This window comes from Mycotypha africana, assembly GCF_025528875.1.
Source record: "Mycotypha africana strain NRRL 2978 chromosome Unknown BDF20scaffold_5, whole genome shotgun sequence".
NCBI lineage: Eukaryota > Fungi > Mucoromycota > Mucoromycetes > Mucorales > Mycotyphaceae > Mycotypha > Mycotypha africana.
The window spans coordinates 400,573-427,766 of record NW_026515729.1 but is presented as its reverse complement, the minus strand read 5'-3'; the positions used below and the strand labels follow the sequence as shown (position 1 = coordinate 427,766).

General features: G+C 44.6%; 3 protein-coding genes and 1 non-coding gene across 4 annotated transcripts; 3 read left to right on the top strand and 1 right to left on the bottom strand.

Annotated features, from left to right (window-relative positions):
• Positions 1–3,161: 3,161 nt before the first annotated feature.
• Positions 3,162–3,794, bottom strand: BDF20DRAFT_819578 (uncharacterized protein; the record flags this gene model as incomplete). The annotated part of the gene is made up of 1 exon (XM_053077470.1): positions 3,162–3,794. A coding segment is annotated over one exon (633 nt), but the record flags the coding sequence as incomplete, so codon positions are not given.
• A 10,404-nt stretch (positions 3,795–14,198) lies between these two features.
• On the top strand, positions 14,199–14,271 carry BDF20DRAFT_t90. The gene has a single exon. It is a non-coding gene; the product is annotated as a tRNA-Ala (tRNA).
• A 4,756-nt stretch (positions 14,272–19,027) lies between these two features.
• On the top strand, positions 19,028–20,392 carry BDF20DRAFT_483713 (ribosomal protein S2, flavodoxin-like domain-containing protein). Its single transcript, XM_053075569.1, has 3 exons — positions 19,028–19,162; positions 19,240–20,199; positions 20,268–20,392. Exon 2 carries the CDS (start codon positions 19,493–19,495, stop codon positions 20,141–20,143), a length of 651 nt encoding a protein of 216 aa, XP_052936111.1. The 5' UTR covers positions 19,028–19,162; positions 19,240–19,492; the 3' UTR covers positions 20,144–20,199; positions 20,268–20,392.
• A 1,723-nt stretch (positions 20,393–22,115) lies between these two features.
• BDF20DRAFT_483675 (uncharacterized protein) lies at positions 22,116–27,011 on the top strand. The gene is made up of 8 exons (XM_053075568.1): positions 22,116–22,390; positions 22,467–22,608; positions 22,699–22,907; positions 22,989–24,639; positions 24,703–25,892; positions 25,967–26,198; positions 26,261–26,474; positions 26,546–27,011. The coding sequence occupies exons 1-8, from the start codon at positions 22,307–22,309 to the stop codon at positions 26,790–26,792; spliced, it is 3,969 nt and encodes a 1,322-aa protein (XP_052936110.1). The 5' UTR covers positions 22,116–22,306; the 3' UTR covers positions 26,793–27,011.
• The last annotated feature ends 183 nt before the right edge of the window (positions 27,012–27,194 follow it).

Sequence of the window (27,194 nt, the reverse complement as noted above, 5' to 3'; positions counted from 1 at the left end):
CCTCCAGCGGACTAAACGACTACGATCGGCACGAGAGGCAGGCAAGTACATTACGGGATCTACCCCAAGAGAGGTGCGGCAGGCACGAATCAGGACTTTATCTGTTTTGGACAGATAATCATCGAATTGCTGCTGTCGGTAGCGACGCAACCAGGAAGACATAGGGTTACCACGTTCCCCAAGAGAGGCAGGCATGTCGGACGCAAGGCGTCGGCCACGAAGAGACGTCAAGGCAGGAGAAGGCAGAGAAGAAGAGAGCAGAGACAGCAGGCAGTCTGAGGGCAGAACCCGGGCACGTAGGCAGAACTTGGCCACAAGAGTGTCCGCACGGAAACGCATCGATGGCAGGTTAGCCAGGTGACAGAAGACGGAGGTCGAAGAAGTGCCATGACCACCAAAGATCATGCGGAGACAGCGGTTCTGGACCTTTTCCAAGGCAGTGTCGTCCACACCACGAAGCTGAGCAATGGCTAGGCCATATTCCAACTTTGGCCGAACAAAGGTAGCATAAAGCCGAGCAGAGAACAGAAGGGAAAAGCCGGAACGGTTAGCACCAAGGGCATTGAGCTGTGACATTTGAAGCATTGTACCGGGTTTACGCTTGTTAACAATGGAGGAAGCAGAGATGCCAGCACGGCGGAAAGGAACACCCAAGTAGATGAATTCGTCAACTACTGGAAGAGGCACACCATAAAGCGACAGAGTCACCGAGGTAGAGGAAGTAGCAGAAGGTGGGTTGAGAACCGCACACTTCGGAGGAGACCATTTGTAGCCTAAGGCAGAGGAGTGGGACTCAGCCAGAGAGAGCATTGCTTGAACTTCACGAGCTGTACCGATGATCGCCACATCATCCGCATACAGCAAAGAGTTGATAGGCGTTGGTGAAGGGGCCGTAGGAGTTGCCACAGGATACCAGAGAGGGGAGGGTGCCGTGGAGAGGGAGGTAGACATCACTCTTGTTGTTCGAGAAGAAGCAGCAGTCCGAAGCAGAGGAGCCAAAGAGTTTATATACACTGAGTACAGGTGGGGACTGAGAACAGAACCTTGGAGGACACCTGTACTAGGAACAAAGGATCGGGACACGTTGTTCGACAACAACACGGAGACTTGAACATCGTCAAACATGTTGGCCAGAAGAGAGACAAGAGACAGAGGAGCCGAACCAGCCAACAGGGAGTTCCACACCACACGGCGGTCGACAGTATCATAGGCAGCCTTGATATCCAGGAAGGCTACGACGGGAAAATGATGATGCACACGATGATATTCCTTCATCAAGTCGTGCAGGCAGAGAGCTTGATCCAGAGCACTTCGTTGGGGCCGGAATCCACCTTGGGCCACATCAAGGGGAGGAGAAGCAGAGATCACCACCGGAGAGAGACAGATCTCAAAGAGCTTTCGAATAATGGAAGTCAATGAGATGGGCCGGAAGTTGCCAGGATCATATACATCACCCTTTTTGTGAATGGGAACGACGTGAGCTTGACGCCAAAGAAGAGGAGTAGAAGCCCAGTGATAGCAGAGAGTAAACAGCTTTGACAGCAGAAGAGAGAGAGGCCGAGCAAGAGGGAGAAGCATCTCAGCACGTAGATGGTCGGGACCAGGGGCCTTTCGACGGGGAAGCAGTTTTAACGATGATTCGACCGACGTAGGCGAGAGGGCAGAAGCAACATTGGCAGGCAGTTCGAACGGAAGGGAAGAACTAATCACAGGAAGAGGAGGAGGACGAGGAGAGGGAAGGCCAGTGCCAGCATAGATGGCCGCCAGGTGAGCGCTCATCACATCGGCACCTACAGCAGGACCGCTGGGATGAACAAAGGCAGAGGAACGGGAACGGCGGGACTTCAGCCGCTTGACCTTTTTCAAGGCCGAAGGCATATCGGCGGCTTCCAAAGCATCACAGAACGCACGCCAGGAGAGTCGCTTCGCTAACCGGAGGTCTTGTTTGAATTTCGCATGGGCTTGAACATGCTGATTCCACCAATAAACCTTTTCCATACCAGAAGAGTGTCGCCACTTACGGTAGAACCGTTCACGAAGGTCGGCTGCTGCTTGTAGGGCTGGAGTCCAAAAGTGTTTCCAGTGAGAAGGACGAGGAAGTCGGGTGCCAACCGAAGAGTCCAACGCCGTATAGATAGCCTCATGAAGAGAGCTATTCAAGCCATTCATGTCGGGAGGAGAAGAGGAGGAGGACGACGGACCATCCAAGAGGAGCTGAGCGAGGCGGTCATCAAGAGAAGATGTCAGCGAGCGGAAACGGCTGATATACAACTCGCGGGTGTCGGCTTCTTCGAGACGAGAGAGATGCCATAAACGACGAGGAGCAGGGGAGGAACGAGGAGGAACAGTGGATGGCATAGGATGATCAACAGGGACTGAGAGATGGAAAGAGAGAGACATCAGTTTGTGATCAGAGCCTAAAGAGAGGTCAGAACGAATCGTAATGGAAGGTGAGGAGAGGGCAGAAGGAACGTTGGTAATAAAGTAGTCGACGATACTAGACACTGGTTGACCACGACGAAAAGAAACAAAAGTGGGGACACCATGGGAGAGAGAAGCATTCAGAATGGACAACGAATGTTCTTCACACCATTGCTGCAACAAGTTGCCACGAGTGTTGGAGCCAGAGTCACCAGTGAAATCGCCAAGACGCGCATTCAGATCGCCACAAATGATGGTGTCTTGAGAAAGGGGAAGGGAGTCGAGAACGGATACAATCTCCTCGGAGGAGAGAGAAGGTGGAAGGTATAGACAGATGAGTCGAAGAGAGGAACCTAGATGGAGACAGAGAGCATACCTGGTAGGGGAAGGAACTTGAAACACAGGCAGCGGACACGAAGGAGAGACAAGGGCAGAGACACCCATGGAACCACGGAAGTTGCCAGCAACCGGAGAGCCATAGAGGTGAAACTGTTCCCAGGAGGTAGGGAGGCGAGAAGGGGAGAGCAACCAGGTTTCAGTAATGAAAAGGAGGGAAGTAGCCTGGCAGTGACGGAGGACGTCATCGACGGAGGAAGCTTGGAGACCATTGGCGTTCCAGAGACCGATGTTGAGGGAGAGAGAATGGGTGGTAGACGAAGAAGGAGAGGATGGGGTATCAAAGGAAGGTATAGAGGACACATCAGAAGATGTGTTATTAATGGTGATACGATGATCACACATTAATATTCCATGCTTGAGTCGGTGTCGTCGTTATCGGATTCAAAGTCTCCGGAGCCGAAGACAGCGTTTCGGGAATACTTTGGGCGTTCGAAAAGCTTGGGACGGGTAGCGGCAATAACGCGGGCAAGGTCTTCCTCAGTTATCCAAGCCTGTTCGGCAAAAACCTTGGCGACGGCGACGGCAGCATCTTTGTGATGGTCAATCACAAAATTCAGGGCATGGAGGCAACGGCGGGAATGGAAGCGCATGGCAGCAACTTCCCGGTCAGCGACACTGGCGGTAGCAAAGCGAGGATCACCCAAGTGTGCAGGATCCAAAGGATCAAAATCGGCCACAGTTTGAACCTTTGCTCGTTCAAGGGATTCTAGGAACGATGCCTTGAATTGGACGTGGATCAGGAGGCCAATGATACCACGGGCAGGGAAAGCAACATCAAGAATGCGAGCGGCATCAATTCCAAGAACGCGCAAGTTTCGGCGGACCTCCATTCTGGTATAGCGACGGGAACGATGAATATACACATATTCATAACCTTGTTCGCCGGTATCAAGGTTGAAGCCGCGGACAATGGCTTCACGGCGCTTGGCAGTGACGGGTTTCTTGGCTTTACCCCTCTTGGCAACCGTGCTCCAAACTTCAGTTGAGGCAACGGTGGGGGCAGCGGTGGCAGTGGGCTCAGCGGCGGAAGGGGCTTGGCGGGCGGGGCAGGCCTAGAGGCGGTAGTGGCGGTGGGGGCGGCAGCGGCGGTAGTGGCGGCGGGGTGGGCGAGAACGGTTGGCTGGGCAGCGGCGGCAAGGGCTTCAGCCAGGCGGGCACGGAGATCAGCGTTCTCGTGCTGAAGAGTCTTGTTTTCAGCAGTGACGGCAGCTAGCCGTTCTTCAAGAGCGGCAAAGCGAAGGAGAGTCTTGTCATGTTCGGCGACCCTGTTAGCTAGCAGGGCGAGCTGATTTTGGAAATTAGTCATTTCGAGATCTTGGCTCATTGGAAATGGCGAAATGTCGAAATGGCGATGATGGCGATGGGAAAGTTGACGATTTCGAATCGGCTGAAATTAGGATATGTTGTTGTCTGAAAAAAGGGCTGAAACAATTAAAAACGATGGACGCGATCGGATGACTGGTTGTCGAGATATTACGCGTCAAAGTGCAAAAATTACAAAAAAAACGAGTAATCAGGGGTCGAGATGGCGGTAGTAGAGTTATCGGATCGGAACAAAAGGCCAAATGGCATTATAGGGACACCGCTCTGATATGAAAGATATAAAAATTCTAAGCTCAACCATACTAGTCTCGCGTCATAGGACCAACCTATGTTGGAGAAATCGTTGTTCAAAGTCACAAAAAATGATACAAGTACATAAGTAACTAAATAATATTTTGCTGTTTTGGTGCTTGCTTTTAGTGTAGTGGTATTTTTGCTACTTACGTTACTTTTGACGCAGGTTCGAATCCTGCCAGGGGATTTTTTTTTTAAATGTTAAGCGTTGTTAGACGAAAAATGATCACAGCAATTTACAAATTTTTAAGCGGTGATGGAATTTAAAAACCATGCATCGTATAAAAATGATCTAACTCTGTTATGTGCAAGAAATCATCTTTTGTCTAACATCAATAAGCTTTTTATTTTTATAAGTGTATCCCCACTTTGCCATTAGCTCAATGCGCGGACAATTGTTATCAATAGCGCTCTTTGATAGCTTTAAGGGTTCCTTCGAAAAGAAAAAAGAAAAAGAAAAAAACGGATATTGATTATTCAGAAGAAGTTTGAAATTGAAGAAAGAGTTGAAGCAGTAGTAATAACGTCTGATAAACAAGAATCTTTATAAATCATTATTGTCTTACCTGACAATAGGATAGTAATAGCAGCTGTTCAAGTAACCAGACACAAAATAAAATTGAACTTCATTGAAATGTGAATTCAAAGTGTATTCATATTAGCTTACATAAACGTAAACGATAAACTAGTGATAAATCTGTATTTATAAACAAATATTCGTTTACTCTGGTATAAGAAATGCGACAGATCAGAACACAAGTACACAAGAAACTTAGAGAAAATCCTTTAAATTTGTTACCATCTCGGCTCTTGTTTATATTGTAATTAGATTCAAAATGTATTATATGATGTCGTTGATAGAAAGTCGATGTTAGTATCACAAATACAACAAAGAAAAACAACAAAACGAGAACATATTATCAAACAAAATGAAAGTTGAGCCAAAAAAAAAAAAAAAACAGTGTTTAAATAATCCCCCTAAAAGATTTAAGAAGAGATTTATAGAAATAACAAATATAATCAAATCAAATAGAGTTGAATAAGGAAAACAACGATACTTATATAACTCGACCAAACATCAATGTTTTTTTGTTATTACAGTATTTAGAGTAGAGCTCAAACAATTGCAAAATTATTTTTTATTTTATAATGGCTTATCTTTATACTGTATCATATTCCTTTGCTAGCTGCAATAATTTGCGATAATTATGAAACATTTTATGATCAGTAAGTCATTAGATACTCGTTTAAAGGCTTTGGATCAGCTGGAGGTCATATATCATTAGTATAAACAATAATACAAAAGGATACTCTAGAAACGTCTCACGCAAAATAATAAAAATAAAAGAATTATGCGAAACTCGAACACCGGTCGCCAGCTACGCTGGCAGTGTTCTTAACCACTACACTAAAGATGTTCGTCATAAGAAACTTGGAAACTCAAACTACGTATACCATATTTTGGTCAATTTTTGAACGACTGTTTCTCCAACATAGATTGGCTCTGTGACGCGAGACTAGTATCGTTGAGCTTAGAATTTTTATATATTTCATATCAGAGCGGTGTCCCTATAATGCCATTGCTCCCCACCGTGGAGACGCAATTAGAAGACAAAAAGATACATTTCATCAAGGAGGAGAGGCAGAAACAGAAAACCATGAATCACCAGGATCGGGATCAGGAGCGATATGAGCAAGCGGATGACACAGAGTGTCAACCACGTACAAAAGAGAAAGTAAGGCCGACCAGAAAGGAGGAGGGCCATCAGAGGCAGAGAGAGGGAGAGAGTTAAGAGCATGATCGATCCGGTTGACCGAAGGAGGGGAAGGGGGCAGCTGCTCGATCAGAGAAGGATCGATAGCGCGGCACACCAGGAAGTGATCACGAGAGAGGCGAGCACCAGAGACGCAAGGACACTCTTCATCCATGTTCGTAAAGCGACCAAGCCGCCAGCGAACCAGTCGACTACGGGCAGTACGAGACATGGGAAGGTAGAGGATAGGATCCGGCCGTGATACAGAAGGACGACAAGCGCGGAGGAGAACGAACTTACCAGAGGAGGTAGCAGATGACATTTGACGGTCAAACTGCTCTTGCCAATGGGAGTCAAAGAGAGCCTTGAGAGCGGAGGAGGATGTAGGTGGAGGGACTGGAAGCGAACGGTATAGTGAGTTCTCAGAGAGAAGCTGCACCAGGCGAGGATAACGCAGGCTATCTCGTAAGAGAATCACCAAGCAATCACCTGCCAGAGACCGAGACCGGAGAACGTAGCGAGTCATCAGGACCTTATACCGATGGAGAAACGGATGGATACAGGTAATGTGCTTAGCAACATTAACCCAAGAGCTACCCAGGAACATACCAACCAACCTATTCTGCAACTTGTCCAAGGCTTTTACATCCGAGGATGTCAAACGAGAGATGGCCAGGCCATACTCAAGTTTGGGCCTAATGAAGCAAGTATACAGCCGCGAGGAGAGGAGAAGAGAGAAACCATTCCGGTTGACACCGACCGAGTTTAGCAGAGCCATGGTTTTGACAGCACCAGAGGAACGCAAAGCCAGGATGCCAGGACCGTAGAGACCTTTACTGCGGAAGGGTACACCAAGATACACAAACTCGTCCACAGTCGGAAGGGGCTCGCCATAAAGACGCAACCGAAAGTTGGACGTAGTGGAGGAGGAAGGAGACGGGGCGTTCAGGACAGCACACTTGGAAGGATTCCAACGGTAGCCAAGAGAACGAGAGTGAGAGGCAGCCAGATCCAACATCTGCTGCACTTCATGAGATGAGCCAAAGATAGCAACATCATCAGCAAAAAGAAGGCAGTTGAGTGGAAGTGGACGGGACATACCAGGAGGACACACCGAAGTAGTACTGGCAGAGGCAACTGAACGCAAGAGAGAGGGAAGAGAGTTGATGTACAAAGAGTACAGGTGGGGACTCAGCACGGAACCTTGGAGGACACCAGTAGCTGGCCAAAAGAAAGAGGAGGAATGGTTGGCGATAAGCACCGAGACCTGGACGTCATCAAACAAGTGAATCAGCAAACCAAGGATCGGGCGGGAGAGAGCAGAGTCAGTAAGAGCTTGCCATATGACACGTCTGTCGACAGTATCATAGGCTGCCTTGATATCCAGAAAGGCCACAACAGGGTAATGGTGGTGAGAGAGGAAGTAGTCATGCATAAGGTCATGCAAGCAGAGGGCCTGATCCAGAGGGCTACGTTGTGGACGGAAACCACCCTGTGCGACATCCAGAGGCGGAGAAGAGGACAAGAGAGCGGGAGCCAGACAGAACTCAAGGAGTTTACGCATCACCGAAGTCAGAGAGATAGGCCTATAATTGGATGGATCTAGAGGATCACCTTTCTTATGGATAGGGAACACCTGGGCTTGACGCCACAAGGTAGGAGTGTAGCACCACTGATAACAGATCTGGAACAGAGAAGACAGCACCGGTGCAAGGTCCGTGGCCACGGCCTTCAGCATTTCTGCCTTTAGGTGATCGCGACCCGGTGCCTTGCGGTTGGGCAATTGCTGGATGTGCTTGAGAATGGAAGGCACAGAGAAGAGACCAAGATCAGAATCAGGGACCAGAGAAGAAGAGGGGAAGCCAGAAACGAACGGGACCCTACCTGAGAAATCAGGAGGGGGAGCCGGACGATCCGCTGAGGAGAGGAGCGAGCCATCATATACCGTTGCCAAATGGGCAGCCATGGTATCAACCGCTGACTGTGGACCATCTGGGTGGGTATAAGAGGAGGAAGCCTGCTTGCGACGCTTGAGCCGAGCCAAAGTGGCAGTAGCCTTCGAGAAATCCTTTTCAAGAGAAGCACAAAAGTTCTTCCAAGAGAGACGTTTAGCAGCAGCAACAGCATGACGAAAGGAACGATGAGCATCTTGGTATAGGGTCCACCAGTAAGCTTTGTCCACACCTAGGGAGTGACGCCACATACGGTATCGCCTATCCCGCTCACGAGCAGCAGCTTCGAGATGAGGGGTCCAGTACTTCTTCCAGTAACCTGGGCGGGAAGCCTTTGGACCAATGGAGTCATCTAATGCACGATAGAAACACTCGTTGAGCGAGTCATTGAGCGAGTCTATCGGCGGACGAGCACCAGAGGGAGAAGAGACCAATTCAGAGAGGGTAGCCGCCAGGGGAGCCACCAAAGAATGGAACCGAGATCGGTACAGAAGCAAGGGATCCACTTCGTTCAGCCGGGAGAGATTCCACAGTCGACGAGGGGCCAAGACAGAAGAGGAGGAAGAGTCATCGTCACGGGGGTTGGAGGGGATATACCCAAAGGACAGAAACATCAAGCGATGATCTGAGCCTAGGGATAAATCAGATTCCACCGAGGGGATGTAGCTCAGGCGAAAATTTATGTTTTTATTAGTTATAATGCATTCGTTCTTTTGAACATTACTGCTAACTAAGGTGAGACTATTGAGGAGTGAGACTGTCAATGAAGATGTGGAAAAGGGGCCAAAAAAACCCAAGACTCACGAAAAGTATATATAAGGGGGGAAAAAAAGTATGCGAGGAGGAAGGTAGGGGAGAACGGGTGGCTACTCAACAGGCTTCAATACCATGGACTCCCTCGCATCGTGCACTAAAAGGGTTTGGCAGTGGAGGGTCGAACCAGAGGGCGGTATCCACACTGTCTTTCGACCACAGACGAGTATCAGGAAGCAACAAGACCTAGCCATCACCAGGGGAGGAGGACGACCAGACAAGTCCAGGCTCAGGATCCGTAGTGTAATCACCTTCGGGATTACACAGTTTGTCAAAGTACCAAAGGATCCGACATAGCGAGACCCAGTACGAAGGGCAGGGAGAAGAGGAAGAGAGAGGCAGTTGGTTGAGGGCATGATCCACCCGGTGGACGGGGGAATCAGCCGGCAGGGAAGGCAAGTCAAGCCACAAGCGGGCAGGAACCGAGGGGCACAGCAGCAGGTGGCGACGAGACGTGTGGTCGGTACCACAGGGGCAAGGCTTTGGCTTACCAGGAAGCCAGCCCATACGCCAGCGAACGAGGCGAGACCGGTCAGCACGGGAGGCAGGAACGAACAAGACGGGGTCAATCCCCAGGGAAGGACGGCAAGCGCGGATCAACACCTTGTCCGTAACGCCCAAGAAGGACGAAAACAAGGAGGACCGGTAGTTACGGAGCCACTTGGCCAGAGAGGAGGCGGTGGGAGCAGACAAGACGGAAGCAGGGACGTCCTGTACCATGCGCAAGGAGCGCAAACGAGGCAACGAGGGATCCGGGAGCGAGCTGCTCAAAAGAGACAACAGACAATCCTCTGGGAGGGAAGCGGCTCGACAACAGAACTTGAGCACCAAGGTGTCAGCACGAAAGCGAAGAGAAGGCAAGTTGGTCAGGTGAGCAAACACCATGGTAGAGGCAGTACGATGACCTCCAAAGATCATCCTCAGGCAGGTGTCTTGTGTCTTTTCTAATGTCTTGTAATCCTTTTGGAGCAGGCGGGTGACGGCGAGACCATACTCAACCTTGGGACGCACAAAGGTGGCGTACAACCGAGAGGAGAGAAGGAAAGAGAAGCCAGAGCGGTTAGCACCGATGTCGCGTAAGCGAGCCATAGAGGCGAGAGCACCGGGTTTGCCTTTGGTCACCACCGAAGAGGAACAGATGCCATTGCGGCGGAAGGGAACACCAAGGTAGATAAACTCATCCACTGTAGGCAATTGCTCACCATACAGCTTCAAAGGGAGGAAAGCAGTAGAGGAAGGAGAGGGAGAGTTGAGCAAGGCACACTTGGCCGGAGACCATCGGTAACCAAGCTGCAACGAGTGGGACTCGGCTAGACGAAGCATCTGCTGGACTTCGGAAGAAGAACCAAGCAAAGCAACATCGTCAGCATACAGCAAGAGGTTGATAGCAGTAGGAGAGGGGGCCAGGTCAGTAGCGGGAGGATAAGTCCACGGATTAACCAGAGGACCGGAGGGAGAGGAAGAGAGGACGCGGGTAGTAGTGCTAGAGGCAGCAGACCGAAGCAGGGGAGCAAGAGAGTTGATGTACAGGCTGTACAGATGGGGACTCAAGACCGAACCTTGGAGTACACCTGTACGGGGCCGAAAGGAGGGAGACACTGTATTGCGCAACAGGATAGAGATACTGACGTCGTCAAACATGTTGGCGAGCAGGGAGACAAGACCACGAGGAGCACCGACAGACAGGAGGGAGTGCCAGATGATCCGGCGATCAACAGTATCGTAAGCAGCCTTGATGTCGAGAAAGGCAACCACAGGCCAGTGATGATGAACACGAAAGTACTCTTTCATAAGGTCGTGCAAGCAGAGGGCCTGATCCAGAGAACTTCGTTGCGGGCGGAAGCCACCTTGGGCGACGTCAAGGGGAGGCGAGACAGAGGAGAGGAAGGGAGCCAGACACATCTCAAACAGTTTGCGCATGATGGAGGTCAGAGAGATGGGCCGGAAGTTGGCTTCGACAGAGGGATCACCTTTCTTGTGAATAGGCACAACTTGTGCCTCACGCCAAAGGGAAGGGGTGTAGGACCATTGGTAACAGAGAGCAAAGAGGAGAGACAGAACCCTAGCCAGAGGCTTTTTGATGGGCTGCAGCATTTCTGCACGCAGATGGTCAGAGCCAGGAGCTTTACGACGAGACAGGAGCTTGATGTGACTCATGATGGTATCCAACTGCCAGACGGCAGAGGAACCATCATCAACACTTGAATCAGTGCTGAGGTCGCCATCACCGTCCAAAGACGATGAAGAGTGGATCACACTTAACGACCGAGACACAGAGGGAGAACCGAGACCAACACCATCGCCCTGAGACGATGAGGGGTGGACCACACCATATGGTACGGAGAGATCAGAGGGAGGGAGGGAGCCGTCATCACCGCCCGAGGACGATGGAGGATGGACCACATCATACGGCAGGGGAGCACTGGGGAGGTCCGGAGGACGCCCAGCCGGGAGAGAGGAGCCAGAGTACACGGAGGCAAGGTGGTCACGCATAGCGATCGCACCCGCCGCATCACCGTCCGGATTCACATAGCCAGTCTGTCGTTCCCGACGAGTCTTGATCCGCTTGATTTTAGAAAGCACCGTCTTGCTGAAGTCATCGTTCTCGAGAGAGTCACAAAAGGCGCGCCAGGAGGCTTGTTTCGCTCGACGTAGGTCTTGCTTGAACTTGTTGTGGGCCTCGATGTGCTTGTTCCACCAGAAGATCTTGTCCATTGCACTATGGCAACGTCGCCATCGACGGTAGAACCGCTCACGTCGCTCAGCTGCTTCTTGGAGGGCAGGGGTCCAGAACCGTTTCCAGAGGGCCGGCCGTTGGGCACGGGCACCAACCGACGAGTCCAACGAAGTGTATATCGCCTCATTGAGCCGAGTATTGAGGGCATCAATATCTGGGCGAGAACGAGGAGGGGAGGACAGAAGAGAAGAGAGATCTTGGATAAGGGAGGAGGACAGAGAAGCAAACTGGTGATAGAAGAGGTCACGAACATCAGACTCACTTAACCGGGATAGATTCCAACAACGACGGATGCAAGGGATAGAAGGGGGAGACTCGCGGGCAGAGGGATGACCTACAGAGGCTGGAGGGGGGCAGTACTGCAATGACAAAGACATCAGCTTGTGGTCAGAGCCCAACGACAGATCTGAAGCTATGGCAATAGAAGAAGAAGGGGGTGAGGTATCAAATGTCGACAAGTTGGTAATAAAATAATCAACAATACTACTCACAGGGCGGCCATGACGGAAGTCAAGAAGCGTCGGGGTACCGTAGGAGAGGTGGCGGTTCAAGATTGACAAATTATTGTCCCTGCACCAGTCAAGGACGGTAGTACCACGAGAGTTGTTACCTGAGTCACCAGTAACGTCGCCAAGGCGTGCGTTAAGATCACCACAGATGATCGTGTCATGGGAGAGAGGAAGCGAGGAGAGCACAGCAGAAACATCCGAGCATCTCATAGAAGGCTGGTCAGGCGGGAGATACAAGCAGATCAGACGCAAATGACGACCAAGTTGAATGCCAAGTGCGAACTGATTGCCGGGTAGGGGGACTTGGAAGGCTGGCAGAGGACAGGAGGGATTGATAAGACAACAGATGCCTTGCGATCCACGGTAATCACCAGAGACGGGGATACCGGGAAGGTGGAACTGTTGCCAAGAGGTGGGGAGATGGCAGGGCGAGAGCAACCAGGTTTCGGTGATAAACACCACAGAGAACGATTGGCAGTGACGGAGGACATCATCTATCGTGGATTCCCGTAGACCGCGAGCGTTCCACAGGCCGATAGTGATAGGGATAGGAGAGAGAGAGGAGCGGTTATTAAGGATAGGAGGAGGAGAAACAGGAGAAGGAGAGGAGGCAGGAGAAGGGTGTGTATTAAGAGGAGCACTTAGAGCACTCATTAATACTCTTCCATGGCGGTATCAGAGAGGTCGGAGTCGTCGTTGGAGTAATCCAAAGGATCATCACGAGAGGCAAAAGGGTTCTTGGGAGCAATGGATCGAAGATCCTCCTCAACGACCCAACCAAGGTGCATGAATTCACGGGCGACGGGAGCAAACAAAGTGAGGCGATGCTGCGCTAAGTACTGCAGCGATCGGAGACAGCGTTGATGGTGCAGACGGCCGGCCACATTGGCCCGTTCCTCGAGAGAAAGAGCAGAGTACTTGGGGTCGGCGACGTGGTCAGGGTGAAGCGGGTCAAAGCCCTGGATGGTGGCAACCTTGGCGGAGGCGAGAAGGGTTTCAAATTCTGCTTGGAAACCAAGATGGATAAGCAGGCCAATGACATTTCTAGCCGGGAACGAAATGTCAATCACGCGACGGGGATCGATACCAAGGAAGCGAAGGTTTCGACGAACTTCCGACTTGGTAAAACGGCGGGAACGATTAATGTACACAGTTGTGTACCCAACAGGACCGGAGGTTTCGTTGAAACCACGGACAATAGCTTCACGACGCTTGGGGGTAGCTTGCTGTGGCAGGGGGGACTTACCAGAACCCTTGGAAGCCTTCTTAGGCTTACGGGCGGCCACTGTGCTCCATTGGGAGGCTTCAGTGCCTTTGGGGACGGCGGGTGTGGAGGCAGCAGGTGTGGGGGCGGCAGGTGCGGGGGCAGGCGTGGGGACAGCAGGCGTGGGGGCAGTGGCCGCAGGGGCGGCAGATAGTTCAGCGAGGCGGGCACGGAGCTCAGCGTTTTCACGCTCGGCGGCCTGGTACTTACTCGTCATTTCGGCTAGCTGTTCCTCGAGCGCAGCGAACCGGGCGATGGTAGTGTCATGCTCAGTGACCCTTGCGGATAACTGAGCGAGTTGGGCGACTATGGCAGGGATGTCCGGAATGGTGGAAATTGGCATTTCGGGCATGGCGAATGTCGAAATTGCAGAAAATGCTGAAATCGAAGGGATGAAACAAAAAAGTGAAAATGGCTGAAATTTAAATATGTTATAAAGCTAAATGAAAGCGTTTATAATATATTTAGATGGACGCGGTCAGGTTACTAGTTCTCGAGATATTCGCGGTCAAAGTCGAAAAAAACGGAAAATGTCGAGAAATCACGGTTCGAGATCGTAGCAAATAGTTGGCGGATTGAGCTGAAAGTTGGTATTCTGAAAGAGCTAAGAGAGGGCTTTCCAATGGTACTAGTTTCGTAGATGGATGGCTGTTTGCTGTAGAGTTATTGAGCTGTAAAGATTGGCGTTCGTAACTTTTTTTATTTTTCTGGGTTTGAATTCAGAAAAAATTGGGGGATGTAGCTCAAATGGTAGAGCGCTCGCTTAGCATGCGAGAGGCACTGGGATCGACGCCCAGCTTCTCCAGTATTTTTGTCTTTTTTAGAAAAAAAAAAAAAAAAAAAAAAAAAAAAAGAGTGTGGTATTTGACGACTTGTGGAGTTAAATATCACTTAGTTAAAACAATAAAAAGTTAACGAGATCAAACTAGTACGTTTTATTTTGAATCAAGTCAAGTCAAGTTCAAAAAGAAGAAAAATATCTACTGCAAAAATTTAAATATCTTCTTCATATTGCGGAACCTAGAAACTGGCAGCTGAGTTATTCTACTCAAAGAAGACGTACGTCTTCTGAACCGTAAAAGAATAGAATTCTCCCTTGAGGAGATTACGCATCTACCCGGAGCGGGTGGACTTGTAAACGTATCCATGGCTTGATCTAGTGATCATGCAACTAACCTATTTTCCCGTGCTAACCATTATGTAGCACTGCTTGCAGGAAAATAGTATTAATTAGGAAAATAGTATTCGTGCGTGGTGTTTGAGTTGAGTGAACAGTTATTGTAAAGGATGATCACAACCTATTATCTTGTAATCATTCTTTATGCCGAAGGCAGAGAATAGTACTTGTAACCTATTATACCTTGGTGTTGAATCAATATATCCTGCATGTCCATATATTAATTCTACTATATATCCCATGTCATATAGTAACGTATTATAGCAAAATAAGTAAACTATATATCCTAAATGACAACCTGTTCAGCCTTATACGAGGTAGCTAATCTCGTATAAGAATCATCACTTATTCTATATTCGTTTCCTACTCTACTTTATATTATTTCAGCAGTAATGAGGTGTGAGGATCTTGTATAATTTGTATACGAGTTCTCCACATCTCATATGATGCTGTCAACTAAACACAACACTTAATTCACGGTACTCATATATTAGAGTTTATGTAGTTTCTAATTATTTCTGGTTTGCAATATTATATAATTCATCTTTATCCTTCATAAAGTGAATTATGTCTTTAATATTTGTATATCATCTACCCTCAAATACGACAAAGAGGTTACCCTTTATTCATTCATTGAGGAGTAGATCTTTTATAATTTAAGTTAGTAAGACATGTGTTCCAGTGAGAGTATGTTATTAACCATATAACCCATGAGTGTATGCAACCCTAGTTGTTATGACAAAGATAGCATCTGTATGTACATCCGAGACAACATCATATGAGTAATTGACTTGATTTAGAAATAAGTTAATATAGTATTCGGATTTGTATAAATCAGATAGTTTTATTTTGCAGATAAAACAATATACATATATCTCATCTATTTAAGCTATTATTCAACTTATTGTTCCTTTACTTTAACTCTTTACTTCCTGGCAAGATTTAGAAGACTTCAACGGAGACTTCGGCAGAATCAAGAAATAGTTTATCCTGTCCGTCCCGTTAGCTATAATGAATCTGCCGAGGTACGGGTCAAAGGAATCTTTAATCAGATCAACTCACTTATGTCGTATTTGAGGCACGATGGCAATATTATATGAGTAAATCACTCAAAACGTCTAACGAAATGTAAAAAAAATAAAACTTGATCTCAGATATGAATACTGCTCATATCTTCGTTCCCGTTTGGTAAGCGGTGTGTTCGATTGCATACATTTGAACCTTAGATCAAATGTATAACAAATAAAGATAAAATAAGAAAAGATTATGGATTAAGGATAATTCTTATGAGAGATTAGCTACCTCACATAAGAACTGAACAGGTTATCTTTATGAAATTTATTTTACTTAGATTATCTATGGCTATATGACATTTGGGTATATAGCAGGATTGGTATATGCACTCGTAGGATATATTGATTCAACAACCAGAACATAGTAGGCCATGGTACTGCTCCCTGCTCTGGAAATAAAGTATAGTTGGAGATAAAAAGGCTCAATCACTCTTTATTAAGACAACAACTGTTCATGCAATCAAAAGAACACCACGCACGAATATCTCTTCCTAGCTTACATCTATAATCATTCCCAAGTATCTGAGCTACACAACTGGTGGCCGATAGATATTGGATTATAGATGTAGCTGCATGATCACCCTGGATCTGCCAGGATAGCACATTACAAATCAAGCCGCTCTGAGATGGACGAGTAATGATCCACTTAAAGGGAAGACCTATTCTTTTACGGAAACCTCTGATTCACTGAGTATTATTTGACCATAATACATCAGTGTCAGCTATAGATCCCGATACAATCATTTCGTAGACAGCAAACACAATAAGTCTTTATTAATAGCAGTAATTTTAGTTTTCTTTTCTTTTTCTTTAGTTTGTTTTTGAAAGAGAAATAATGACGGTGGTTTGATTTCGTTAAGCTTTCGTGCTTATTTTCTCTTGTGTTATTCTTTACCTTTTATCTTATAGTTAAAACTAGCGAATACCACAGAATTCTGCCAGAATGTAAAGAGTTAAAGTAAGGATCAACAAGTTAGATAATAGGTTAAGTAGATGAGATATATGTATATTGTTTGATCTGCAAAATAAAGTTATCTAATTTAATCAAATCCAAATACTATAATAGCTTATTTCTAAATGAAATCAATTACTCATCCAATATTGTCTCGGATACACAGATGAAATATTTCTTCCGTAAAAGAAAAGAAATTGTTCTAACAAGTTTATCACTCACGGTTATTCTAACCTTCATAAGGATCCGCAATCTCTTATTTCAGTATTATGTAATAATCCAAGAGTAATATGATGTTGGATACAACATTTTCTCTTTTGCTCCCTTAATATCACAATAAAGCATTTGAATTTTGATGAAAAAAAAAAAAAAGCGCATTGTCGTGCCTAACCAGATAGCCTCTTCTATCAAGGTTCTTAAATTCTTATTTGTTTGGTTTTTTTTTTTTTGGGTTTTTTATTGAAAAGAGCAAAGCTTATTTCATGTTATTGGTCTTTTATCCAATTTTAGCTTATTAATTAGGATCACTTTTTCGTTGCACGTTGGTAAATATATTTAGAGGGACTCACAAAAGTGTGACAATAGTTTGATCTTTTAGCCAACTCACTCTTGCTCTTTCTGCTCTTTTCGGTATAAAGACAGATACGTAACGGAAAGAGTATCTTGAATGACCAAGGAGACAAAAGCTTTCTCTTTCGAATGATATAACTTTTGTACTGTCTCGATAAGACTCTCAGAGCAAAAACATGATTTTCAAATTGACATGTGAGAATTTCCTGCAAATTTTGCGATCAAGATTTTGGGGGGGGGGCAGGACCATCTATCGCCTGCATACTACTTGTATACGTCTAGGCATACTCTCGATGTGTTTCATACACATTTCTGCCGTAACTTTGTTGTACCAAACGTCGGCAACACGATCCCATAGGTCTGCCATGTTCTTGGAAGGTACATCGTACGCAGCTAGTTTGCACTTTAGATAAAACCAAAGATTTTCGATCGGATTGGGAGTAGGATGGCCAGTCAAGAACGTTGACCTTGTTTTTTCTGAACCATTCTTTAGTATATTTAGCAGTATGCTTAGGATCGTTATCTTGCTGCAAGATCACATCCTTCTTTTTGAGACTATAATCTTTGAGGGTCTCCGTAAAGTCGCCTTTCAAGATTTCACAATATAACTTCGAGTCCATCCCGCCCTCAATCTTAGCAATGAACCCAGGCCCATGTTGGGTGAAACAACTCCATAGCATTAGGCTACCGCCACCTCCTTTGTACATGAAATTAACGTTGTGAGGCTTTAGGGGCTCCCCTTTGTTTACCCAAGTCCAAGTCTTACCATCCGACCCCAAACGGTTAATTTTGGTTTCGTCACTAAAGACAACCTTTTTCCAGTCATCGACAGTCCACTTGCTATGAGCTCTTGCCCATCTCAAACGATTGCGTCGGCGTTCATTAGTCAATGGCAATGCTGATTTCTTGATCTTGGAATCGAAATCAGATGACTTGAGCACCCTACGAATCGTTTGAGCAGAAATATCGTGCCCTTGAGCACGAAGGCTTCTGGAGGCATCCACGGCGGTTGTATATTGACCGGTGTAGAATGATCTCGTGATCAGTCTAGCAAGCAAATCACTGGTTTTCTTTCGTCCGCCCATCTTCGCCTTAGGTTCCACCTGATTCTCTTTTACGGCTCGATCATTGATTCTCGTGGAGACGCCAGTAGCTGCTGAGATAGCTCTATACGACTTTTTAACATCGAGTTGATTGAAATATCCATTATTTGTCGTAAGAAATGTTTCTCATTTCACGGATTAGATTGACGCTTGCTAATGGAGATTTATGGCAGATTGTTCTCGAATTTAACATAATGTTAACAAGATAACGCTTCAAAATGAGCGTTTCGCATGAATATAGGGCCAGAAACCTGGTTAAGATTGGCTGACTTCAAACCTCGTTTGCTTTTTTTTTCACAAAAAGAAAGTTCTGACAGTGATCATATTATGAATGGCAAGATTTCGCCATTTTGCATAGACAACTGTTACAATCAGTAATTTTGAAGCGAATGTAGAAAAAAAAAAAACCAAACTGTAGCGAATAGTAACTACTTTAAATATGAGTAAAAATAAAGAGCGTATTTCAATTGATTATGGGAGGCAAACTATTCATTAGAAAAGGGATAGAGATGAAAGTAAATCTTGGGATAGAGCATAAAGTTAACTGAGGTTGTAATAAAGTATATCAGATCGAAGCCTAAGAAGGAAAAACGAGCTTGATTGGTCGAAAGGCGAAATCAAAACGGATATTCCTCTGCCCATTTTGAGAGGGACCCCCCTAACTCATTTCCTTTTTATAAAAGGTGGAATAATTTTCCCCGCTTTTTGGCTCTTCTGGTTACCAAGCTCAGTTTTCATTCAATAGATGTCAACTTCTAAAATGTGTTTACGAGCTTTTACCAAGTTACCTTCGTATACACATCAGAGTTTTAAACAAACAAGTAACTTCAAGCATACTATGATTTCTGCAGTTGCGGCTATCAGCTAATGCGTACATTACAAACAAATCGTTCCATAGATTGGACTAGGTCCCTGTCAACGGTCAATGCAAGCTTGCGTCAGGCCAATACTTTTACAAAAAATACACCTCCAGAAACCCTTAGTAAGCATATTATTTACAATAGGTTAAAAATGCTCTTTATGTGAGGCACAAGGAATTTAATGATCTATCTTTTAATGTAGTTCCACCTGTCCAAACACAATTGAAACATCCTCTTCAGAAAAAAAAGTACGAAACCATCTCACCCTACAATTTAACACTGCCAAAACTTATGGCTGTTGGACTTCACCTTGGTCATTCTACAAAATTATGGGAACCTGCCACTCTTCCTTTCATTTTCGGTACGAGAGAGGGAATTAGTATAATTAATCTAGAACAAACCCTTGTATACTTGAGACGAGCATGTAATGTGACACGTGAAGTCGCCTTAAGAGGGGGCTCAATCTTATTCATCGGTACTCGTCCAGGCTTTCAAGATATAACCATCGAAGCAGCTCGCGCTTGCGAAGGGTATCACGTATCTTCCAAATGGATTCCGGGCACTCTTACAAATCGTTTACAAGTGCTGGGCCGCCATGCTCCGCCTGACGCAGAAGATCCTGGCCGCATACCTGTCACCTACAAGCCAGATTTGATCATCCTTTTGAATCCCTTAGAACATAAGATTGCTATCAATGAAGCTCAGTTACATAATATTCCTATGATTGCTATAACTGATACAGACTACGATCCACGACATGTATCATATCCTATTCCTGCAAATGATGATTCCGTCCGCGGTGTAGAATTGATTGCAAAAGTCTTGTCAGCAGCGGCTAAAGAAGGTTTGCATCGAAGAAAATTGTTGTTCAACCAACGGGAAAAAGAAGAAAGATTGTTCCGGAAGCAGTCAATAAAAGTGGAGGAAGAAAAAATCGAGTAACTTGACTGTAAATGTACAGTGCTCGATAAAGCAGCATTAAAATCCCCCAGTCTTATGTAATATAGCAACTGTATATCTGAACCAAGAAGCTGGAAACTGCAACTTAATGAGTATATGAATAAAGTCTTGTTTTATAGAAAGAGTATTGACGCAGTAAATGAGATAGAATGAGTGGATAATTTAGTGGGTAAGAGGTTTCAGGGATAATTAAAATAAGGATACTCAGTCATGCACCTGTAATACGTAGCTGTTCCCTGGAACAGTACTGTACCCATTGGTTCGGTCTCCAATATTTTGCGGCTCTGCCAGTTTAGCAACATTTACGACTCGCTGCCTGGGACATCGACAGTTTCTGCAGTTTTGACTCTCGAGCTTGATCGTTTTTGGTTTCATACCTTCCGTAATGAGCTAAACTATCGGTTCAGGAGTAATGCCTACATATTACAATTGCGTCAAATTGAAATCGATAAAACCATTGACAGTGTTGAATATTCTTCATATCATCCGCATAAGCCAGGAGAGTGATTCGTATGTCGTATTTCATAACATTATTTTATCGAAAGTCACTTTGATAGAGGAATTTGGTATAGAGATAGCTTCTGCTGGGTAATTCCTCCTACTATCTCAAAAAGATCATTATATACCTGAATTTTGAACCTAAACAGTGGCGTCATGTGGCCGTTTTGTAACTGTTTGTAATAAGCAATTGTCCTGCTATCAGATGGTCTCTTTTATTGACAACTTTATGGAAATCACAGCATGCTGCATTTTGATTAACGCGTCAGTATACGATTTTAGTAGCGTACTCTGCGTATTAACAAACTCTTCTTCAGCTCGTTAGCGGATACGTAATGTATTGCCGTAGAAAGTTTTTCGATAGGGCCCACGTTCACCTTTTAATCTCTGAAATGGTTCACCTAAAAATGGTGAAACTGTTATAGTTCATTACTGTGGATTTTGAAAGGAAAGCTAGGCTGTTATTAAATACAGTGCTTCAAAGTTGCATCTTCAAAAAATGTAAAACTGATAAAAAATATGTCGCTGCGAGTGTTTTGCACGTGGAACAGATCACTTGTCATTGAAGCGTTCTGATTGCTTAAAGATACACCATAACCAGCATGCTGTTGCCTATATAAAATTCTCGTCAGTGGCACCGATGCCAAATGAATCGTTGGACAGCAGATATATTATTACTGCCATAGACCAAATGGCAGATGTGTGTGTCGAGCATTATTTGCATATCTGTATTGGAAGCTGCATCTATAGGCAATGATACCATAAATTGAGGTTCGTGAACAGTCTAACAGAGAAAAAGATGATAACGATTGCATTTTTTCTATGGCCGATCTAATGTTACTGCCTTTCATCAATATTATGAACTTCTATCATTGTCATCGAATTTTAAGGATAACAGTTAGATTAAAAATAACTTAGTGAGGGATGGAGGGTAATTCTAGCCGGTGAGTGATCCTGCTGTCCCAGAAAAGCGAACCGGTTTAAGCGTTGAGCAAGCAGTTGTCACCGTTTTCTTCTGACTTCCCGCTTATGAGCTGTAGCTTTTGTCGTATTTTCAGTTTAAATCAGTTGATTAAAGCATATATTGAAGTGTTTGGTTTCTTGCCAGTTATTTCAACATTTACAGCTTCTTGTTGAGCTTTTAGTTTTGCCCTCTTCTTCCCTCAATCAGTTTAACAGAATATGATAAACAATAAGGCGTATCATATAGTACTATAACAGGTAGAAGTTGAGAAGAGCCTTATCCGAGAAGAGAGTGACAGTGAATATACTTCAATATTAATTATTAATTATTATATACCGATATATCACAGAATTATCCCATCACTAAACATAATAGTGACCTTATAACATGTGGATTCGCAAGACGCTATAAATGACCTCATCAGTTTATGCTTCTTCTTATAACAGTGATTTGAATAATGAGCCGGTATACCAACATTTTGCGTTTTACAATCACAGATCTAAATTCTACCCGCGCCAGTCAAAAAATGATGAGGGAAATTGATCCAAAAACAGCATAAAACTCCCAATGACCCCGAGTTGCTGACTTTACATATTTTTGTTCTCGCTTGATGAAGAAATTTGGGATATTTTCATTGATAATTTTTCCTGCTTAATATTGTTTCAAATACACGCGCGTATAAAATGTTGGATTCAGACAACCCGTACGCAGCTTTGTCAACAGATGGGAATGCCGATATTGGAAACGGAAGTGAGAAGGAAGTCTCGGTAACGTTGCCTTTTCTATGATGAGTACACAACTGCTATACTTGTGAAGACTTACAAATAAATCAATTGCATCTAGTTCTTTCGATTCAAAAGCTTAGCGCACGATTCCAGAGTCAGGATACCAAATGCAGCCTTTAAGCAAACTAAAATCAACAAATCAACTGCTTTGTTTGATTGCTCAAGTCATTACAACTACTTTGTAGCAGCAACTTTGGATGGTAATGAAAAAAGAATTTGGAAACGAATTAAGCTCTTTGCTTCACAGTTGATTAACATTGAAATATTTGCATTTTGCTGACGTTGATTAGGTTTTGTTTTGGGTGAACTGAAAAAGTTGCGAACACAGATATATGAGACAAAACGTGGCGAAACCAGCAGCTTGAAAGACTACATTTTGGTGCCTGTAAAAGAAGGTCAAATTGATATACTCTGTTTATCAGCGAATCAGTGCCAGTTGTTCATTGCAGTTTCTGGTGGGAAATTGTTAACGTACAATATCCAAGATATCATCAAAAATGTAAAAGTCATAAAGTATAGATATATATTGTAGATATCGGTCCGTTAATATCATGGCAATTGCCTTTATTTTTTGTTCTAGAAAGCAGATGCAGTGCCATTCGCCATACAAGCATTGGATAGCGACATCACATATATGAAACCAAATCCAGAAGCCTACACAGATATCATTGCCATTTGCACAAAAAATAATGAATGTTCGCTGATTAAGTATGCTAATCAAGAAGTCATTACTACCATACCCGGTATTTTCACGATGTGTTGGTCGCCCAAAGGGAAGCAATTGATTTGTGGTTCAATGAAAGGTTGGCTTGAAGCCATTGATGTGCACGGTACTAAGAAAGATGAAATTCCTCCACCCTCGTCTATGCAAGGCCGTTATGTGAATGCTGTGCAATGGATCGACAATAACACCTTCTTTGTAGTTTATTCTCAACCTTTCAACCCCGCTGACGATACTGCAGAGCATGTGCATTCACCTTTTATTGTCAATCGCAAAGCTGCAAGTAATGCTGAAATGTATGAATTGCTAGGGGAAATTAATCCTGTTTTTGGCATGGTTGAACGAGAGGATCACTTTGATATACTCATTGTACGTGATTTCGGTGACGATATTAAGTGCTTGCTTATCACTTTCGATTCAGCCGCTACTGATATTTCTTTCGTGGGCCAAGATAACGCAGGAAACTGGGCTACATGGATGATAGAGCCTGCTCCATGTTTACCAGTCTCAAGTGATGGAGTCAACGATACGTACGCTGTCGGAACAGGTATAGATTTCTCAGTCTCTGAACCTTTACCAGCCGTAGATACAGCGGACGGTGGTGACGGATCTACACCAGTACCGCCTATGCCTGTTGTTTACTATATGACAACAGATGGTGATATTTGTGCTTACCAGCTCTATAATGAAAACTTGGCCAAAAAGGTACAAGGCTATACGGGTATGGTTGACGCCAAAAATATGCAAGATGTGCCTTTGACTAGAGAAATTTCAAGCCCATCTCTACAGCAAACCACACCTGTTTCAGCTTTCGGTGCTACTGTAGCGTCTGGAACTTTCCAGCCGGCTCCTTCTGCATTCAGCGCTTTTACGTCAACAGCGACACCTAATTCGGCCTTTGCCGCCGTTACAGGATCACCTCAATCAGCCTTTGCCTCAACTACTGGAAAACAGCCTTCAACACATTTCCCATCTTTTAGTAGCTTGGGTGCGAATGTGACACCACAAAAAATTAACACTAGTATGAGTCCCTCCTCTGCATTCCCATTTACAGCAAAAAGTAGTAATACTCTAGCGGCTACGTCGCCATCGTTCGGTCAACCGTCAGCTTTTGGTATGGTTGGGAACAATGGTCCGAACAATGCTCTTCCACAAACCCAATCATTTGCTTCCCTTGCAAAAGTGAGCTCGTCTGTTGCTAGCGGTAGCTTCGGCAGCAGCAATGGCACTACTTTTAAGTTTAATAGTACGTCACCTAGTGTCGGTTTTGGACAAAGCAGTACTTTCGGTCAGCCAAGCAACTTTGGACAGCCAAGCAACTTTGGACAGCCCAACTCATTCGGTGCTAGCAATCAAAAGAGTAGCCCGTGGGCTCAGCAAGCGAGTAATGCAGCTTCATCATTTAGCGGCTTCCCAAAGCCCACTTCTACAAACGCCTCCAGCGAGGAAGCCAAACAATATCCGTTTGGAAAACCTCTTTTCAATACTTCTAACACTGCCTCTAGCGAAAGTAAATTCAAACCATTATTGGATCAACAAAAGGAGCAACTGACTTTGCCATCTTCTTTTACAGCACCCGCAGACAGTATGAAACAGACACAAACTATGCATGGAAAGGGAGAAAATACAAGTGGTCAATCTGCAGTGGGCAGTCTTGCTCAAGCTATGGCCTCTACCACGGTTACTGATGAGATAAACGATAAAAAAAAACAAGAGCAAAAAGAGGAAGAATTGGAAGAACCAAGCAATAAGGCTGATGAAAGTGTTGTAGTCGTTGAAAACCCCAGTAGTCACAGTAGTAGTGGTAGCGATGGTGTTCATACGATAGACGAAACAGATGAAGAAGAAAAGGAGGACGACCATCGATCATTAGACTTTTCATCCTCAGATAAAGTCTCTTTTAATCATACCGAAGACTATGATACGGAAAAAGAAGAGAATCAATCAGACGAAATTGAAAGTGATATTAGTGAGAGAAATGAAGATGCTGAAGACTCAAATAGTGATCAGGAAGATGCACATACCGACAAAGCGGAGGAGCCAGTATATGAAGAGAAGGAACCAGGGCCTTTGAATGAGACAGAAAAGCTTCCAATGTCTACACCATTCGATGAAATAACGAGAGATCAGGGAGATAACTTTGAAGGCAAACAGCATCTCCAGCAGGCAATCACGGATAGAACAACTACTACTCAGAACGATGTTTCTAGTATGAGTCCATCTATACAGGTTGAAGTGACACATCAACAGGAAATTATGCCTGAAGTGAGAGAGACAGAAATAGAGATTGAGTTGACAGATGATCAAAAGCAAATGATAGAAGAAGAGAAACGTATGATTGAGGAAGAAAAGCGTTATGCTGAAGAAGAGCAACGAAGAGCAAACGAAGAAAAGAAGAAAGCAGAAGAAGCAAGACAAAAAGCTGAAATCATTAAGAAGAAGGCAGAAGAGGAAATTCAAAAGGTGAGAGCTGAAAGACGTAGAGCAGAGGAGGTACGCCGCCAAGCCGAAGAGAGTAGGATAAGGGCAGAGCAGGAGCGACGCGCAGAAGAAACACGATTAGCAGAAGAAAAGCGTAAAGCTGAAGAAAAGCTTTTGGAAGACAAGAAAAGATTAGCAGAAGAAAGCTTTCAGTTTGTTAGAAAGGAGAAGCAAAAACCATCAGTAGCGGAAATAATAGAAGCTAAAAGGGCTCCCGGTTTGACAGGAATTGCGAAGGCGTTTGAAGATATCTGTTTTGATTTGATGCAGGCAATACAAGAGGCATGTAGATACAAAAAGCAGCCTTTGTTGACTTATAGTGTTTGTGTGCTAATGTATTTGTATGGCTTTTATAGACATCTACAATAATTAATGAGAATAATGAGGACATCACATCTCACGATAAAGATAGCCTCGCGAAGAAAGACCTTTCTTGTTTTGAAAGATGCGATATAAAGTGGAAATTGTCAGATATCGAAGAAACGCCATATATGACAAAAGCTTTGCTCAACCAATGCGACAAGCTTTTCGAATCATTGGAGAAATATTTAACATTATCGACAGACTTGGCAGACAATGTTGATCGACGTAAGTTCCACTAACCTTGTGAGATGAAAAATTCTGTGCTGATTTTGTACTGTATACTGTAGTTACGTGCAAGAAAGATACGATTGCAAAAGCGATTGATACAAAGGACGTTGATGCGATGTTGAGTGATGCCGTTAACAATGATCGCTCTTATGTGGAAACAACAGTGAACGCAGAGTTGGAGAAGTTAAAGACAACGACAAGTATTGTAGAAAGCAAATTGGACAAACTCAAAAAGAAGTTGAATAATGAGGCGAAGAAAAATAGCAAATATGGGTAATCATTAATTAGTCTTTAAAATAGAGAGGAAGGAGATGATGGGAAAGCTAACGCTTGTTTTTATATAGTCAACTGACCAATCAAAGCTTACGTCGTATTCTTCGTGATATTGATCGTTCCATTGACGAAGCACAATCAAAGATTAGAAGTATAATGAAAAAAGACTGCGCGTTGAAATCCATGGAAGACGATGAAAATGCAAATAGCAGCATTAAAAGCACCGAGTCTCAACATGAAAAAGATTTGAAATCCAAGTATCGTGCACGTATGACAGATCGTGCTGTATTCCTCGGTCTTATAGCCAATTTGAAATAAGCAAAGCTTTCCCCCACATTTCACTTAACAGAGATATTAGGAACTTGGCTGCCATTGATCATTAAAATGATACTTTATGAAACTTGCTGTACAATATTATGAAGAGTTGTACGTGATGCTGTAAATTGCCTTTAACCTATTCTCACTGTTAACGGGCGTTGAGAGCTGTATCTTCTACTGACAATAAATAACGAGCGTGGTGCTTAAAGTGTTCAAGCCAATATAGTCAAACGGATCTGTAATCTTTGCCATTTCTTCCGCGGACTAACGAAAGAGATCGTCAGGGTCTTTTAAAATTTAAAAGACAGCTCAAGCTTTTCTATTTTCATCTTTTGCACACGTAATGAGAAGCGATTTCTCAAAAAACGGTTGCTAAATTTACAGTAAATTGATTGAAACTAG